We start from the raw sequence: 19,496 nt of genomic DNA on the forward strand, positions 1-19,496 counted from the left end.
TTCACATGTTTACATGTCACGTAATGTCTTCCGGGGCAACGTCCGGGGACAAAAAACTAGTTATTATCTAATTATAAAGTTGTCGCCCTCGTATTATTATTATTATTATTATTATTATTATTATTATTATAAAAATAACTTTTATTGAAACTTTAAAAAAAATTTACAAGAAATTAGTGAGGAGCCGCGATACTATCTGGGCCCCCACTCCTCTAGCTATAGCAAAACCAATCCTACTAAATATATGAGCAGCCGAACGTGCTCCAACGTCTTGAGTCACGGAGAACTTTCGGATCCGTTTCAGGATAGTAACAACATCCTTTTCAAGTTCCCCTAAAGAGGAGAATGAGAACGGAAGAAATCCATAACCAATATCCGCGCACTTAGACTTATATTTGGCGCGTTTACGTTGTGCAGCCTCAACCACCGCACTGCCAGGCATAAAGTCAACCATACTAGTCTGCGTCAATGGTGATGAACCTGTCAAATCAATACATACATCAAGCCCTCCATCCCACGAGTAAAGCAACATGTCAGCATGACGTAAGGGGATGTCTCTATCTCCCCTAAGACCGATATCAACTTCTTTACGAGCCGAAACTCCAGACCGAGAATAAAAATAACACTTGTATTATTATTATTATTATTATTATTATTATTATTATTATTATTATTATTATTATTATTATTATAAAAATAACACTTGTATTATTATTATTATTATTATTATTATTATTTAGGGGGTGCTTGATTCAAGTTAAGCAATGATAATGGATAAGGTAAAGGCAATACTAAGGAATATAACGAGCATTCCTTTATCATTAATAGTGTTTGATTTATAAAAATATCAATTAAATGCAATAAATTAACGGTTGGTGTATATGTATACTTTCTTGATTTTTGTAAATATATTTACGGTTTTTTACCAAAAAATATAAAGGGAAGTATTTATGAATTTATAAATATTTAACGTATATGTTTAGACATCATAGTAAACATATTTAATTAATTATATTATGACTATAACTAGCTATATTGTATACAAAGTATACTCTATTATACATATTTTAAACATGCAATTTTAGTCATGAAAAATTTAAATGTTGTCATATTTTAAGTTACAAAATAATTGATATGCTTCGTAGAAAATAAATAATTGAAATGGATATAAAAGATAATATATTGTGTAATTAACTGAACGAGAAGATTTTGGAAGCCAACATAACTATGGTTAATTAGTGGGTAATTCGTTACCTAGTTTTATTACCCCAAATCAATAGGTAATGGTGTATTACCCAATAATGAATAATGATTACTCAATGTATAATAAACCAAATGCCTTCAATCCTTAATAGCATTATCTTCATCATTATAAACACCCTTTTTTAATTAATTAAAAGAAAACCAATTAGCCTATCCGCAACAACAAATTTATATTCAATTTCTTTGTATATATTTTTCACAAGTACTTCATAAACCTATTATCAAAAGATAATAATTATTTGAAAAAGGAAATAAACGTCGAAACTTGGAAACATTCATATATATTTCGTAAAACATAAATACATCTCATGGGAGCCTCTTTATACATTTTAATGATGTAATTTCTCATACAACGTTTAATTTACTTAATTGTGTTAAAGATGTATCAACAAAGTCCGAACCTTAAGTTCGTATGCGTTGTTGAATTTTATATTTGATACATGATAATGATGGTGATCAACAATATTAATGATACAATATTTCGTATGGGTTTTGTCATAATACAATGATATGGATAGAAACAATCCAAACAACCATCAACATTACCATGAGTCAAACTATATACACGGTATCTAACAATGTTGAACTAGTTACTTTCACTACAAATAACATTACTGTTATCCATACTTTAAGTTAACGTGAACAAAATACAAAAATATATCACACATTTATGTATGTAAAATTATATTAAACTAAAAGTGTATAGAATTTTATACAAACTAAAAAATGTAAAGTTATAAAAATCCACAATTTCAGGTGTGGACTTTTATATTTAATTTGTCACACCACTTTTGTCCCCACTAACTATAAAAGACATTCAGAAAATCCTCCATCCATAGTTTGTTGGTTAGGTGCATTAAAATTTTTGTGAGATTTGACAAAATGGGTGGATCAGGCATGTTAGGTGTCGGGTTAAAGAGTGCTCGGGTTAATTGGGTTATTGTAATGCAGGTTAAAATGGGCCAGGTTGGATTGGGTTTACCAAAATCACTTTTTGTCCAAGGGTTCTAGCATTTTTATAATCAAGTTCTACCTCATTTATGATTAAAAAAAAAGAAAAACCTTTTGAATAAAATAATTTGGGGGTTTTGCAGTGATAGAATTATCGATGTCATTGTTAGATTTGGTAATGCCATTTTTTAAAGGGCAAATGATACTACACTCTCACATCTCTTCTCTATTTTTCTTCACGTGATCAATTAAACAAAAATCCCTCTGATTTTAATGAATGCAGTTCCGAAATATGCACTCTCACATATTACATCCCTTTTTTAAATGTGAAGAATTGGTTAAGAAGTTGAGTCATTTTTCATAATACTTTAAGCATACCACTTTTTAACATTTAGATGGTCTTTGCGCTTGCATTGACGTCTCCAAGGTGTCTAGGCCCGAGCCTATAAAGAGTTGGAGTTCCTTGGCTCTTATGAATTAGATGGGATTGTGGAGTACTGGAGTTATTGCCAAGTCAGGTGCTTCTGATTATTGGTTAATATATTAGCTAAAAAATCAGTTGTACTCAAAGCAAGTATAAAATTATCTCTATACCCATTCTTTTCATCTAATATGAAAGACTAATCTAATGTCTTATTTGGTCATCTTATATTAATTCCTTTCTTAAACAGTCAAACATATGATTACCTGGTTATTACAACCTCACAAAAACATAAGCATATCCACCTTGTTTGATTACAAGTTACAACTGTTGATCTGGTTATGATTTTTGAATATTACATAATCACTTTCAAAACGCACATTCAATTAAACATCCCCTTACATTCCTTAATTTGTTATGCTTTAGTGGAAGTATACAGAGGAATCTTCTCATAGTGCTGTGAACAATATAAATGCTAAAATATGTTTTTAGAAATCTTAATCAAGGATTTATTTTTGGTACAATATAAGCCAAAACACACATGCAGTCCACCAAGCACTGATGGAAAAATACACCTTTCAGTATTTTATTGTGTAGCTTTATCTTTAGTTTAACATACATGTGAATGTGATGTATGTTTGTCCGCATATAATAACTAATTAAGTCATTGGTCCAATTCTACTCGGTATGAAATAAATAAATAAAAAGTTGAATTCATATATACAGAAGGCCAAGCCAATAGCGAGACCAACAGCTGTTTCTGGAAGAACGTGTAACCACTCTAATTTCCCACCTTCCAAAGAAACTCCATCATTTAGGCATCAACTCCTTAAGTCGAGGGGGTTTAATTAGCTACTGGTCAATTAAACAACTTCACCCCAGAACCAATATATGGCACGTCAACGCCACCTCCTCCTCCTCTTTATCCACCTCCTTCTGTTCTCTTTCTCGATAGCTGCTGACGACGATGCCACCATCATGACTAAGCTTTTGAAGTCCATTTTCAATCCCCCAGCCACTTGGGGGGCCGATAAACATTTCTGTGATTGGGAAGGAATCACATGTGACTACAACTCATCATCCAGTCGTCGTGTTACCTCCATCAATCTTTATAACAAATCACTCAGCGGAACCCTCCCACCCGATCTTAACAACCTCTCACGCCTCGAAACCCTTGACCTTGTGTATAACGAATTTACTGGCCCCCTGCCTACTTTAGCTAACCTCACTCTTCTCCGGCTAGTATACCTTTCGGGCAACTTCTTCACTTCAATCCCTCAAGATTTCTTTTCCGGACTTACAAATCTCCAAAATTTCTCCATCTCTTTTCAAAATAATCTTGCTCCATGGGTTCTCCCAGACAACATCGCTGAATGTACTAGCTTACGCTCATTCGAAGCTAGTTCAGCATCCCTCACGGGTTCCATTCCCGAATCTTTCACCAGCTTACCCAATCTGCAGTATCTCAGTTTGTCTTTCAATGACCTCAGCGGAAGCCTGCCCTTCCGCTTCAACAACCTCTCGCGGCTCGAAAACCTTTACCTTCAAGATAAATCACTCTCAGGTCCCTTGCCTACTTTTTCTAACCTCACTCTCCTCCGGCATGTATTTATCCGTTTCAATAAGTTCACTTCAATCCCCCCCGATTTCTTTCACGGTCTTACTAATCTCCAGGATTTTGATATCTCTGCCAACTCTTTTCTGGCACCATGGTTTCTCCCTAATGACCTCACTCATTGCACAAACTTACAATTATTTTCTGCCCACGGGACAAACGTAATCGGTTCTATTCCATACACTTTCGACGGTCTCTCCAATTTGCAGTTTCTTGATTTGTCCGAAAACAACCTCAATGGAAGCCTCCCCTCCCAACTCAACAAGCTCAACAATCTCATCAAAATTGATCTCAGTAACAACTCATTCTCTGGCGCCTTACCTACTCTATCTGACCTTGATAAACTCGAAACACTAATCATCGACAACAACAAGTTCAATTCAATCCCCGGGAATTTCTTCTCCGGTCTCACTGGTCTCACATATTTTGAAATCTCTAACAATTCAAATCTGGAGCCATGGGATCTCCCAAACAACTTCGGCGAAATTTACGGATTAGAGTCATTCATAGCCGTTAATGCTAGCATAACCGGGCTCATTCCAGAATATTCTAACGGTAGTAGTTTGGAGACAATACATTTGTCCTACAATAATCTCACAGGAGCCATACCTGCATCTTTTGCTATGTCGTCGATTAGCGATCTTCAGCTTGACAATCAGCTTCAAGGCCTTTCTGGTACACTTGATATAATCTCTTCAATGTATCAACTTAGGTATGTTCAGTTAGAAGCTAATGATTTCAGTGGTCCTATTCCTGATAACTTGACACGTTTGCCATATCTTCAACTACTTGATGTGTCACACAATAATATCTCTGGATATATACCTAAATTCGAACATAACGTGACGTTCTTATATAGCAATACATCAATACGTAAACAAAGTTCTAGCAGAAATAATAGTTCATTACGCGTGGTTAGTGTAATAGTTAGTGTTCTTACTTTAGCTGGGATAGTGTTGCTCGTGTTTTACAAGTATCACGTACTTTCTAGAAAATCACGCATTCCAATTACCGGAAGTCATGGTGAAATACCTATTTCTGAAAATGGCAATGTGATGGTTTCCATGCAACTACTTGAGCTAGTCACTGATAACTTTAGTGATAACAACGTCTTGGGGAGAGGCGGATTTGGTACGGTTTACAAAGGTGAGTTACTTGACGGAACTAAGATTGCAGTCAAGAAAATGAAATCTGATGTGAACGGAGCAAAAGGCATTAAAGAGTTCCAAGCAGAAATTGGGGTACTAACGAGAGTTAGGCATAGACATCTCGTTGCTCTTCTTGGTTACTGTATTAATGATAACGAGAGGCTTCTAGTGTATGAATACATGCCGCGAGGCACTTTAAGTCAACATTTGTTTAAGTGGAGAGAACATAAAAGTCAACCTCTCAGCTGGAACCAAAGGGTTTCAATTGCCTTAGATGTGGGAAGAGGGGTTGAATATATGCATAGTTTAGCACAACAGAGCTTCATTCATCGTGACTTAAAGCCTGCTAACATTCTTCTTGATGATGACTTGAGAGCAAAGGTTGCGGATTTTGGTTTGGTTAAGAATGCCCCTGATGGGAAATACTCAATAGAGACAAGATTGGCAGGGACTTTTGGTTATTTGGCCCCAGAATATGCTAGTGAGAACTACCATCTTCACTTCTCAGATTCCATTTCTCTTTTTCATTTTTCCTTTTTGTCCTTACGTTTTTGTATTATGTGACAACTAAATTTTGAACTTGTTATGTATGTATGTCAATACAGTTACCGGGAGGGTGACAACCAAGGTGGATGTTTATGCATTTGGGGTAATCTTGATGCAGTTAATTACTGGCCGAAAAGCAATAGATGGAAGTATGCCGGATGAGAGATATCAGTTGGTTACATGGTTCCGAATGGTCCCTATCTGCAAAGAAAACATGATGAAATTCATTGATCGGGTGTTTGATACCGATTCTTGTGATACCCTTGAAAGTATCTTGAAGGTGGCTGAGTTAGCACATTATTGTACTGCACCTGAACCATTTCAAAGACCTAACATGGGTTATGTAGTAGCCATGTTGGGTCAACTTGTAGAAGAATGGAACCCCTCTCGACACAAAGATGGTATAGCTTATGGCCACAAGCACAATATGAGCCTTCCGGAAATGTTGCAAGACAATGAGGACACCACAAGATTGCTCAACCTCTTTCGGTCAAACTCTTTCTAACAAGCTCGTTTTAGCATATATTAACACCAAAATTTCAAAAAGTTCAAGCACATTTAACATTTGATTTACTAGATTGTAAATATGAAAGAAAAAAAATTCAATTCAAGTTCAAGAATATGGTTTTATGCATATCTTTTTTTCATATTGTCAGTGTTCTTTATGACAAAAATAAGTTGAAATTTATCATATTTAAATTCATGTAAAATCGTTAAGTTTTAATAGCAGTGATATAACAAGTGTATACTTAGTTATTTACTATGCATTGATACACAATAAACTCGTCTCTATTTATTATTTCTTATTTGAGATTAGTGCAACAAAATGTATGTAACTAAATAGTGCGTACGAACTTTCGGAACCTCTATTGTATACACAAACTTAACAAAAATGTTCAAATCACGTAACATGGTATACGTCACGCCTTATATGAGTTGTTACGTACAAGTTTTTGATCGATTGGTAGGCCATTAACGAGAGGCTTCTGGTGTATGAATACATGCCACGAGGTACTTTAAGTCAGCATTTGTTTAAGTGGAAAGAACATTAGAGTCAACCTCTTAGTTGGAATCAAAGGGTTTCAGTTGCTTTAGATGTGGGAAGAGGGGTTGAGTATATGCATAATTAACACAACAGAGCTTTATTCATTGTGACCTAAAGCCTGCTAATTAGGGGTGTTCATCGGTTTGGTTTTCAGTTATTCAATCTATTTGGTTCGGGTTTTTCGATTTTTTTATTTTTATTTTTCAAAACCAAAACCGAACCAAAACCTAATTTAAAATAGAAAAACCAAACCGAAAACCAAATTAGATATCGGTTCGTTTTTGGTTTAAAACCGAAAAAACCATATATGTAAAACACAAATTCACCATTTTTTTTTGTCCAAATTGTGTTAAACCAGAATAAGTTCATAATTTCAATTTTCACCAAAGTAGTGAATTTAGACTTCAAACACAAAAGAAATAAATAAATAACATAGTCATCGGCGAAAAAACTAGTCTTAGAAAGTACTTAAACAACTAAATGCTTTTTTGTTATCATTATTAAAATTCTTCATGAAGCTTTTTTTAATGTCTATCACTTGAAATTTCCTAATTTCAGAAAAAAAAAATTTGAATATAATAAATGAATGGACATGAAAAGTAAAAAAATACATTAATAATTATCCATACAAAAAAATATATGTATTAATATTTTAAAAATACATAATAATATAAGTTATTCGGTTTAACCAAACTGATTATCATATACCCAAAATCAAACCAAAAACTAAAATATATAATTTGGTTTCGGTTACAACCCAAACCCAAAACCAAATTAAAAACGATTTGTTTTTTCGGTTTATTAAACGGTTCAGTTTACGGTTTAACCGGGTAAAAACCAAACCGCAAACACCCCTACTGCTAATATTCTTATTGATGATGACTTAAGAGCAAAGGTTGCAGATTTCGGTTTGGTTAAGAATGCACCTGATGGAAAGTACTAAATAGAAACAAGATTGGCAGAGACTTTTGGTTATTTAGCCGAGAGTATGCTAGTGAGAAAAACTACCTCCTTCACTTTCAAGTTTCAATTTTTCTTTCTCTTTTACATTTTTATATTTTCTAACAATTTAAGTTTGAATTTTCTTTTGTATATGTCAATACAGTTACCAGGAGGGTAACAACGAAAAGTGGATTTTTATGCATTTGGGGTAATCTTGATGCAGTTGATTACGGGCCGCAAAGCATTAGATGGAAGTATGTCTGATGAGAGACATCAGTTGGTTACATGGTTCCAAAGGGTCCCTATCGGCAAAGAATACATGGTGAAATTCATTGATCAAGTTCTTGATACAGATGACAGTGAAACCATTAAAAGTATCTTGAAGGTGGCTGAGTTAGCACACTATTGCATTTCACCTGAACCATTTCAAAAACCTAACATGGGCTATGCAGTGGGTATATTGGCTCAACTTGTAGAAGAATGGAATCCTTCTCGACATAAAGAAGATATACCCTATGGCCAGAAGTACCATATAGCCTTCCAGAAATGTTGCAAGACGATGAGGATACCTCAAAAATGCTCAATCTCTTGCGGTTAAGCTCGTTCTAACATATATTTGATTTAATAGATTGTAAAGTAGCAAAAAAAAAAAAGTCAACTTCAAGAAATATGAATTTTATGCATATTCATTTCCTATATTCTCAGTATTTTTTATAGCAAAACTAAGTTAAAATTTATCATATTGGAATACTTGTAAAATTTTTAACTTTTAAAAAATGATATAACCAATGAATACTTTTATTTCTTTATTTTGCAATGATACACGGTATACTCGCCCCAATTTACGATTTCTTATTTTATGAACACTTCTTTTAAGTTCTACTTAACTTAGTTAATCTTCAATTATTATATATACTAGCTTAGTAATCTGCGTATTACGAGGACAAATCAAGAAAATTTTATTTTGATATATTAAATAATGTTTGTTATATGTCACGTAGTGCAATAATAAAAGAAATATGTGACTTATAAAAAACATGTAACTCATTTGCATATTTATTAATATATATGTGAAGTTCCTCACTCGATGGTTTAACCCACAAGTGTAGAATAACAAGTCAAGTAATCACTAGATAGGACTACTATTAAACGTCAAGTAAGCACTATTGGACTAGTATTACGATAAATATAAATGCAAGAATATATATAACGTAATACGTACTTAAGCAATCTAAAGATAAGCACGTAAGTAAATGGTGAGACACAATGTAATTTTCAAGTGTATTTTATTTATTGATGTTAAATAAAATACAAGGTTGTTGCGGAACAAGATATTACAAAGTAAGTATCTAAACAACCTATGAATTACAAGTGATCTAATCTTTGCTAAATAGGCTCTTTGATCGAAATACTTAAAGTTGTGAACTATGACTGTTTAGATCGAGAGTATTTGAGCAAAGGCACCAAATTGCAAAAGTATGTAATTTGGACGAGGAAGTGACTTGGTATTTATAGGCAAAAAGAATAAATATAATATACTTTTTGCCGTACAAATATGGTTACATGCATTTAAGGAAATTACTTTAATTCTTTAAAAGCATTGATTAAAGTACAAGAATAAAGTCACATGATAGTGACTTGTCTTCTAATTAACCAACCACCTTTACATGCGTGTAAGGCTTTTAACAAAAGACAAATGGATTGTCCGGTTAAAGGCATGTAAAGGCATAAAGTCAATTCCTCGTAATCAGTGTTCAGACTTGTAAGGTCAGTCAGGAGATCTGGTAAGTCTTCCAGTGAGCTCCGCTATTTGTCAGACTTCTTTCTTCAGACTTCAGTCTTCGACTTCAGTGAGAATGTTCTTCAGTGGAAAGATCTTGACTGGAGTGAAGTCTAGTGAACAAATTTGGTGGAATCCAGATTCCTGTACAAGTAAGTTGTTCACTGGTCTTCACATAATTTCTAGACAAATCTTCAGAGGGCTCCAGTAGTCACGTCTGGAGCGAGTCCAGTAAATCTGGACCTAACAAATTCCCCCTATTTGTTTAGAAATTTTGCAAGGATTTTCAAGCTTTTATCTATACAAGTTTGTGCTTGAAGAATCTTTGAAAAATTTGACTAAGTCTAATTTGAGTTTCTGGAGAGCCACTTTATAGATCATTAGTGTTCCCAGTTTGTACATTTTAATTTCTAGACTTAATCTGAATAAGTACTTGTAAAAAAAAAAATAGGAATTGCAACTTATATTTACAGACATCAACTGGAGGAAAGTTACAATTTTATCAACATTAAAATAAATACAAGTACAATATCAGAGTCAGGCCTGTTTCTTTTCAGCATGCCCAGCTGGCTCTTCAGTGGCCTTCCTCTTTACACCTGGAGATGAAGACGAAGTAAGAGAAGTCCTTAGGCCCAGCTCCATCTCCATCAACTCCTTCCTCATCCATTCCTTGCCAATCCTCTTCATAAAGTATTTAACATCCTGGGAGACATCTTTACCCCTGAATGAAAGACCAATCTCTCTTAATTCTGACCACCCAAAAGCCCTGATTGAAGTGTCTTTTCTTTCATCAGTAAAGTTCCCTTCTCTGAAGAGTTTGACATGGAACTTAGAGAAGTTGTCATGATTTTCTGCCAGATGGATCTCAGCACCTAGTATTGATCGGACATCAGCTCTAAATTGTGACAAATGTTCATACTTTTCTTTTATCTGAGCCCTTTTCACCATTTCATCCACTTCCCTGGACACTTTTCTCTGTTCAGCAACTTGCTGAAATTTTTCTTTGTTTATCCTTTCAGTTGTGTTCAAGGGAATGAAGGTGCTAAGATCTGCATCTCTGGCAGCTTTGGATTTTCTGGCTAGTGCCTTGGGCAAACCCTTAATCTTTTTCCTATATTCATGCTCCAGAGCAGTTGCATTACTCCTTACTTGTTGCTGGAGATTTTTCAATTCTTCTCTTCTCTGGGCAATAAGATCCAGTATGCTCACACCATAAATTTCAGAATCATATACTTATTCATCTTGAGCATACATGGATCGAATATAGACGTCATCCAAGGCATCCAGACACTTTTTCAGTCTGGGATCATCCTTCATCTTCTTGTAAACTTCAATTTGTACGCCCAACCTGCCAGCGTTGTAAGAATCCAGAGTCCCATGCCTGGCCATATCTAACTGGTGAGCAATCAAGTCATCTTTTAAGTTTTTCTTGAAAATTTCAATTAAGATGCACTCTTGCTCCAGTCTCTTTGCCTTGGCCTCATCAGCAGACACATATTTCTTTTCTGCTTCATCTGTTGGTTCCCTAGACACCACTTTCTTTCTTTTGGGACTTTTCATTGTGGTTGGGATGTCTGGGAACTCTTCAAATACTAGCTCACTGGCATCAGTACCAGCAGCCTCTTCCTCAACTTGTCCACTGGCTAAAGTACCAGTGACATCTTCTCCAATAACCTTCTTCCAGACTTTGATCTTCTTCCTAAGATCACCAACCTTCTTTGTACCAGAACCTTCCCCCTTGGAAGCATCTCCAGATTGAAGATGATACCACACCTGATCCAGCTTATGTCTGTCAGCAGAGTCAAAAGTTCGACCAGACACTGGAGCAATATTGTTCACAGTTTTCCTCAACTGCATCACTTCTTTTTTAATTATTTCAAGATCCTGAGGAAAGTGGCGAGGCAACTGGGCGTCGATCATCTTCATTACTTCAGGCAACAACCCATCGCGTAGATTTCTAAGGAGAGTTTCAAACACCTCCTCAGTGATTTCTCTTCAACATATCTCCTCTGAACTTTCGAACACCTTCACTGAATTTTTCTCCAGGGTTGGCCTGCTCTCCAGAGAGCTTATTCTGGTGGTCAAATGCTGAACATCACCAGTCAGACTTGCCAGAGGTTGAGCAACTTCAGTTTGAATGGCAGTCTGAACACTTCTCAGCACATCCCCTTTGATTCCCTAGACTGCAACTTGTATTGATTCAGAATTTCTATTTGTTGCCATGATAAGTTCATCCAGCTTCTCAAAGACTATCTTCTCATTTCCAGCAAAAAGGTTCATTTCTGACTTAAGATTATTGGAAATTAGAGTTTTGAAGTCAGAAATAACCTGAGAAGAAGCCTGAAGTGATCTCTCCGGGTCCGCCACCTTATCAAAAAGGCCCTGGACCTCAGTTGAAGAAGAAGAGGAGAGACCACTGGAAGGATTAGTGATTCTGGTGATTGATGATACTGGCAACACCCTTGTGATATTTTCAGTTGGTTGGGTGACTACCAGTGGTTCAGAATGTTGAATTTCTGGTGCAGAAGGTGATTCAAGTGTTGTTGTTGTTTGTTCTGGAAGAGGTGTTGGTGTATTTTCTAGGGGTGGAGGAGGCATATCAGATAGAATTGACTGGGAGACAGAGTGGATGGTGCGATCAATTTCTTCTTCTCCCAGAAAACTCATATTCACATCAAAATCATTATCCTCAGACAGTGGAGAATCAACCATATCCTAATCTGGGCCGGTTCCACCTGCCTGGTCCTCTACTTGTACATTCTCTACCCCAACATTTAAATCAATCTGAGCCACCTGCTCCAGATTATGTCCTTCAACCTGCCTAACTTGTTCCCCCTCAACCTCTTCAACAATTAGAGACCCATCAGCAGCCATGATGTCCCCACTTTCAGCAGTTGCCACTGGAATGACAAGAGATGATCCAGACCCTCTTTCTTCTTCACCACTTCCTTCTACTTGTACTGGGAAGTGGCTGCTGGGGCATTTTCCTGACCAATTTCTCCAGAATCTTGATGAGTTGATTTTGGAAAGGATGATACTAGAACTCCGTCTCTCCTAAGATGACGAGTTCTATTCCTTGGCCTGGTGGGATTAGGTGGAATTTCAACAATATTCACACCAGGCTGCTGAAGATCTGGGGCGATCTGGGAAATAGGTTGCACCCTTTCAGCAGTAACATCATCAGCAATTTCCTCATCGTTATGAGGCTCACCAGCAACCTCCTCATCAGGTGATGATGCAATTGCATCTTCTTGAATTCTGAATTGATAAAGCATCACCGATGGAATGTCGACCTCAGTAGGAGATGAGGTCAACTGGTTGAGGTCCCTCAGATATTCACACATTGAAAAATGAGTTGTATTTACAGAGTACTCATTCTTCAAGGCCCTTTTGAATATGATGGACAGAAATCGAATGTATGGAATGAAGGCCTTCCTGCTCTTGACCCCCAATCTGTCCACCAAATCATTAAAGAAGATCTGGGCAAAGTCCACCCTGTACCCATTTCATAAGCAGTAAGCAATCTGGAGCTGTGTCTGGTTTATCTGATCTAAACCTCCAGAACTGCCACCCAAACACTCAACAAGATGAGTGAAGAAATACCTCCATGAATCTGTCAGCCTGCTCTTATATACAGTGCCCTTCCTGAGCAACTGACCATTCTCATCCACTATTTTTGTGTGCCCCATCAACCTGCACACCTCCCTGGTATTGATTCCAGATGGAATCTCAATGGGCATTTCATTCTTATCGAAGTAATTCATCATCAGGGCATCTTTGAGGGAATCAACAGTAATGGTGAAGTTTTTGGTGCCTTGTTTTAATGTGTAGTGGATGGATTCATCACTTTCCACGTACACAGCAGTATACCAGAATTCACAAAGATAGTCATGATACATTTTGCTCGGATTTAGGGTTAGGGCACCATAGAGTGGACTACTCAAGAAGAAGGTGTTCAACCTTCCAATGATTGAAGTTGCAGTGTGATTTGTTGAGAGTTTTGCCATCCAGTTATTCATGTTTATGCGGATGGCATCGGCAGAAAGAGATATATGATTTGCCTTCTTGACATTATCAGCAGGAGAATAATTTGCGGCTAGAAGATTTTTAGGAGATGGTTTAGGAGCCATTTTAGATATATGAGAATGAAAGTGAAGGAATTTAAGATTGAAAACAGAAATTAATAAGAGAGATGATGATGATTGGAGAGTAAATGAAGAAGGAAATAAATGAAGGAATTTGAAGATATGGGAGTAAATGATTTTCGAGATGAAACTGAAAAAGAAGGTTAATGTGGGTATTTATAGAGGAAAGAGAAAATGGAATTCAAAACGGTAAGTTTGAAAAAGTTCAAAACAGTTTTGATCGGTTTTAACATCCACATTTAATGTTTCCCATCACACATAAATGTATGACGGTTGACAGCCCACAAAAATTACCAACTTGCACTTTTGGTCTTCCCAAGGTACCAAAACCATCATTTAAATTGAGAAAGTCATGCCAAGTAAGGTTGGCACGCACTATCCTTAAGTATTAAAAAAATGATTTGACACAAAAAGACTCATTTTAATGCATCTGGAGGTTGACTGGACACTCCTTTTTCACTGGTGGATTAGGCCAGTAGAACATGCATTAATGGTACACTGAAAGGACACTCCAGTAAGTACCCAAATTTGACCATTCTGGTAATCCTTAAACACGCACATCAACTAATATAAACAAATGAGAGGGACACATTTACAAAGCAACTGAAGTCACTCCAAACATGCACATCAACTTATCCAATATTAATGAGAGGGACACATTTACAAGGTACTAGAAACATTTTTCAGAAAAATTTGTCCAGTGAGAAAATAAATTAATAAATTCCCCCTGAAACTTAGATATATAAAAAAAAATGTGGTCTGAGTCTTTCCCCCTGGAATAGTGATCCATAAATCTATCAGTGCAAAGATAGTATCACAAAGTCGTTCGATAGCTTTACTGGTATAGATTTATAAATCTGGAATCAAAGAACCCTGCCAGTGTCACAAAGGCGTTCATAGTAAGGTTCCAAATTAAGGGTTCAACATTCCCAACTCACTGACAAGATTTTGAAAAGTTTTCTCATCCAAAGGTTTTGTAAAAATGTCAGCAAGTTGTTTATCAGTGGGAATAAAGTAGATTTCAACATCATTCTTCATTACATGATCGCGAATAAAATGATACCTGACATCAATGTGTTTCGTCTTGGAATGCATGACTGGATTGTTTGAGATAGCAATGGCACTGGTATTGTCACAAAAGATAGGAGTCTTTGAATACTTAATACCATAATCAAGCAACTGGTGCTTCATCCAGAGTATCTGAGCACAACAACTGGCTGCAGACACATATTCTGCTTCAGCAGTGGATAAAGAAACTGAAGTTTGCTTTTTACTGGTCCAGCTCACCAGTTTGCCACCAAGAAAATGACATCCACCAGTAGTGGATTTCCTGTCTATCTTACAACCTGCATGATTTGAATCTGAATAACCCATTAGATCTAAGCCTGAGCCTTTGGGATACCAAAGACCCAAACTGGGAGTACCCTTAAGGTACTTCAAAATGCGCTTTACAGCCGCTAGATGAGATTCTTTAGGGTTAGACTAATATCTGGCACAAAGACATGTTGCAAACATTATATCTGGTCTACTGGCAGTTAAATACATTAGTGAACCAATCATGCCTCTATAGGCAGTAGTGTTCACTGGCTTCCCATCAGGGTCTAAATCTATTGTTAAAGGTGCAGAAATTGGAGTTGATTTTGAAGGTGAAGAATTCATATCGAATTTTCTTAAAATATCTCTAACATATTTTTCTTGATTAATAAAAATACAATCACTAGTTTGTTTAATCTGGAGTCCAAGAAAAAATGTTAATTCACCCATTAAACTCATTTCAAATTTGGAAGACATGATTTTTGAAAATTTCTTGCACAAAGATTCATCAGTAGAATCAAAAATAATATCATCAACATAAACTTGTACCAACAGAAGATTACCTCTTTCACGAAGAATAAATAAGGTATTGTTAATTTCACCTCTTTTGAAACCATTTTCTGATAAGTGTTTGGTCAGAGTATCATACCAGGCTCGAGGGGCTTGTCTAAGGCCATACAGTGCCTTGTCCAGACGATATACCCAATGTGGATGCTTTTCATCAATGAAGCCTGGAGGTTGCTTGACAAAAACTTCTTCTTCTAATTCTCCATTCAAAAATGCACTTTTTACGTCCATCAGGTAGACCATGAACTTATGATGAGCAGTAAAGGCTAAAAACATTCTGATGGCTTCTAACCTTGCTACTGGTGCAAATGATTCTTCAAAGTCAAGGTCTGTCTGGACGTACCCTTGTGCCACCAATCTGGCCTTATTTCTGATCACATGACCATCTTCATCAACCTTATTCCTGAAGACCCATCTGGTTCCAATTGGTTCTTTCTTACCAACTGGAGGAGGAACCAGATTCCAAACTTTATTTCGTTCGAACTGGTGAAGCTCTTCTTGCATAGCTATCACCCAGCTTGGGTCATTCATTGCCTCGTCAATCTTCTTCGGTTCAATCAGTGATAAGAAGCTGACATATAAACATTGTTCACTGGAGGCACTTCTGGTCTGAACCCCTCTACTGGAGTCACCAATAATTTAGTTGATTGGGTGAGCTTTTGTCCACTTAGAGTATTGACCAGGATTGTTTCTTACAATAATATCAGTGCAAGAGTTCAATTGATTCTCTGGAGTAGGATCTTGCCAGACAACTTCAGCATCTTCATCAGAATCTGTAAGATCACGATTTGCATCATGAAATTCTTCATTTAAAGGCATTTCTTGGATTACTTGCTCAAAATCAATTGAATCTGATACTGGAGGAGTAGTACGAACATCTGATCCAATAACAAGTTCAGAGGGTATTTTGAAACTTATTGAAGGATAGAATGAAGTATTACTGAAAGGTTTTACAAATTGCACTGGTTCCAAGTTAGGATGATTGGAAACATCTTCAGATGAATCTTTATTGTAGTTGATAGGATCAGATTCACCAAAGATAATTGGACTTTCTGGGGGAGAATTAAGGGTTGGCCTTTTATTGATTGCTTCATTTGACTTATCAAATGTGACATGCATTGACTCCTGGACCTTTTCCAGTCTTTTGTTGTAGACTCTGAAGGCTTTGCGAATGGCTGAATATCCTAAGAAATATCCTTCATCAGCTTTGGCATCAAATTTGCCTAACTGACTGGAGTCGTTCAGGATGTATACTGGACATCCAAAAACGTGAAAATAACCAATATCTGGTTTTCTATTTCTCAATATTTCATATGATGTTTTCTTGTGTCTCTTCAGATATACTGAGCGATTTTGAGTGTGACAGGCAGTTACAATTGCTTCAGCCCAGTACATTTTAGGAAGTCCAGATTCAGCAAGCATACTCCTGGCAGCTTCTATCAACGTTCTGTGCTTTCTTTCTACGACTCCATTCTGCTCTGGAGTGTGTGCTGATGAGAAATTCTGGGAGATGCCAGTGTCAGTGCAGAATTTCTCCAGAGTTGCATTCTGGAATTCTGTTCCATTATCACTTCTTAACTGACACACTTTTCGCTTGTATTTGAGTTCAATTTGCTTGATAAGAGCGATGATTTCAGCAGCAGTTTCATTCTTTGACCTAAGAAATATTACTCAACAAAATCTGGAGTATTCATCAACAACTACCAGGGTATATTTCTTACCAGCACGAGTCTGAACATTCACTAGACCAAAGAGGTCCATATGAAGCATATGAAGAGGTTCAGATATGCTAAAATTCTGTTTTGTCTTGAAACTGGAGCGTTTCTGCTTCCCCATCTCACATCCTGGACATGGCCTTTCCTTTTTGAAGGAGACAGAAGGTATCCCATCTGCAAGTTGTTTTCTGGACAACTTGTTGATATTTTTGAAATTTAAATGGGACAACCTTTTATGCCATAGCCAGTTTGTGTCTTCATCAGCCTTGGTATAGAAACACTGCTCTGAAGGAGAGCTTTCCATATCCATTATGTACACATTCCCTTGTTGAAACACGTTGGATCGTTCAAATCGTGACTAATTCGGGCATTTATTATTATCTTTCTCTGCAGACATGAGAGCAATTTGGGCCTTAAGCTTTTTGTATTTTAATCTGTAGCTATCATCAGGCTTGTTATAAGAAGTTGATGGACCAGATTGTAAGACAAACTTATTGGACTTGCACTCTTTCATGAAATGACCTTTTCTGCCACACTTAAAGCATGTCAGATTGGTCTTATCAGTGGAAGAACTGGTTGCAGTGTGTCTAGTGGGTCTGTTAGCTTTGGTTTTGAAACGGTTAAACGTTTTAGCCATCATAGCCATCAGATCATCACTATCAGTTTCATCATAATCTAGAGAGATATTATTCATGACTCCAGAATCCATTAATTCAGACATCATCTTTTTCATCGAAAATACATTCTTGGAAGACATTAATGCTGCACATGGTGGTTCAGTATGACTAACCACAGGGGAACTACTAGAAGCATGATTAATAGCATCTTTTTCTGCCTCAATTCTCTGGGCTTGATTCTCTTCAGTGAATCTGAAGGCTCCATACAAAGATGACAGAGTATGGGAATGCAAGGTTTTACCTTGTCTCAAGACCACCATCATATGAGACCATTTTGAAGGAAGAATATCACAAAATTTTTCAAGAAGTATGTCCTTGTCCTTTTCTACCCCAAGCTCTCTTAACTGGTTTATGATGGACATAGATCTGGTAAAGGTACCAGTTAATGATTCATTGGGTAGGGCAAAAAATGACTCGTACTTCTTATTTAAAGCCACTTTCCTGGTAACAATAGTATCATCACCACCTTCATACTGGTTCACTAAATCATCCCACATGCTTTTGGTACTGGGATAAAGCACTAGTGTGGGAATAAGAGCTTCAGGACTCGTACTTCTTATTGAAAGGTTCTTTTGATAATACTAAAATATGGATTTGATGATATGACTATATTTGTTTCAAATTAATATTATCTATTTAAAATGTGTCTTTGATTAGTTAAAAGTATCATTTAAATATTTTTATGAGTTAAATGATTTTTGTTATAAAAACTTCTTGTCTATTTTGAATATTACTATATGTATTCCTATATCCGCGCACTGAGCAATTGGCTCAGCCACAGTTTTTCTTTCCCTGCGGCAGGTATTAAGAAAGAGTAGAGAAATAGACTTTTAGCTAGCTTCCGCGCATAATGGATTTGTTGAAGATCAAGGTTAAGGATTACATTAGACTATAAGAGAATTGTAAAAATAATAAGAGAAATTATTGGTATAACATTCCTGTATTTTTGTTTTAAGTTCGAAAATAACATTTCATATTCGAGTTTAGAAGTGAGGTGTTATAGTTTTAAAAAAAGAAAAAGAAGGGTTGTTTCCAAGAATTCTAGTAGACCATACTTGCACAAAGCCACAAATACAAGCTTATTGAAATAAGCCAGTTGTTAATTGAAAAGCTCAATAATTAATAAAAAGCCCAAAACTTATATAAATTATGGGCCTTGGGTTTATGGGGGCCTAAAACGGTTGCCCAACCCAAATAACCTATTGGGCCGACCTTGTAATAGGTGATTAAGTATGAATGTCATGTAAGAAAATAATGGCGTGGTAACAATAAGGTATGCCACATAGGCTATAGGAGATGCAAACTCTTATACATAAAAGAGAATATAAGTATGTATATCCGACAGTGCGACACCGTTAATACACAAA

General features: G+C 36.3%; 1 protein-coding gene and 1 pseudogene across 1 annotated transcript; both read left to right on the forward strand.

Moving 5' to 3' along the window:
* The first annotated feature begins 3,526 nt into the window (after positions 1-3,526).
* On the forward strand, positions 3,527-6,449 carry LOC122610481 (receptor-like kinase TMK4). Its single transcript, XM_043783468.1, has 2 exons — positions 3,527-5,879; positions 6,004-6,449. The coding sequence occupies exons 1-2, from the start codon at positions 3,527-3,529 to the stop codon at positions 6,447-6,449; spliced, it is 2,799 nt and encodes a 932-aa protein (XP_043639403.1).
* A 475-nt stretch (positions 6,450-6,924) lies between these two features.
* Positions 6,925-8,529, forward strand: LOC122610483 (annotated as a pseudogene).
* Positions 8,530-19,496: the final 10,967 nt, after the last annotated feature.

This window comes from Erigeron canadensis, chromosome 8, assembly GCF_010389155.1.
Source record: "Erigeron canadensis isolate Cc75 chromosome 8, C_canadensis_v1, whole genome shotgun sequence".
Taxonomy (NCBI): Eukaryota; Viridiplantae; Streptophyta; class Magnoliopsida; order Asterales; family Asteraceae; genus Erigeron; species Erigeron canadensis.

Coding starts and splice junctions, on each gene's coding strand:
- LOC122610481 (XM_043783468.1), top strand. CDS start 3,527: ATGGCACGTCAACGCCACCTCCTCCTCCTCTTTATCCACCTCCTTCTG. Junction 5,880..6,003: donor TTTGGCCCCAGAATATGCTA/GTGAGAACTACC, acceptor ATGTCAATACAG/TTACCGGGAGGGTGACAACC.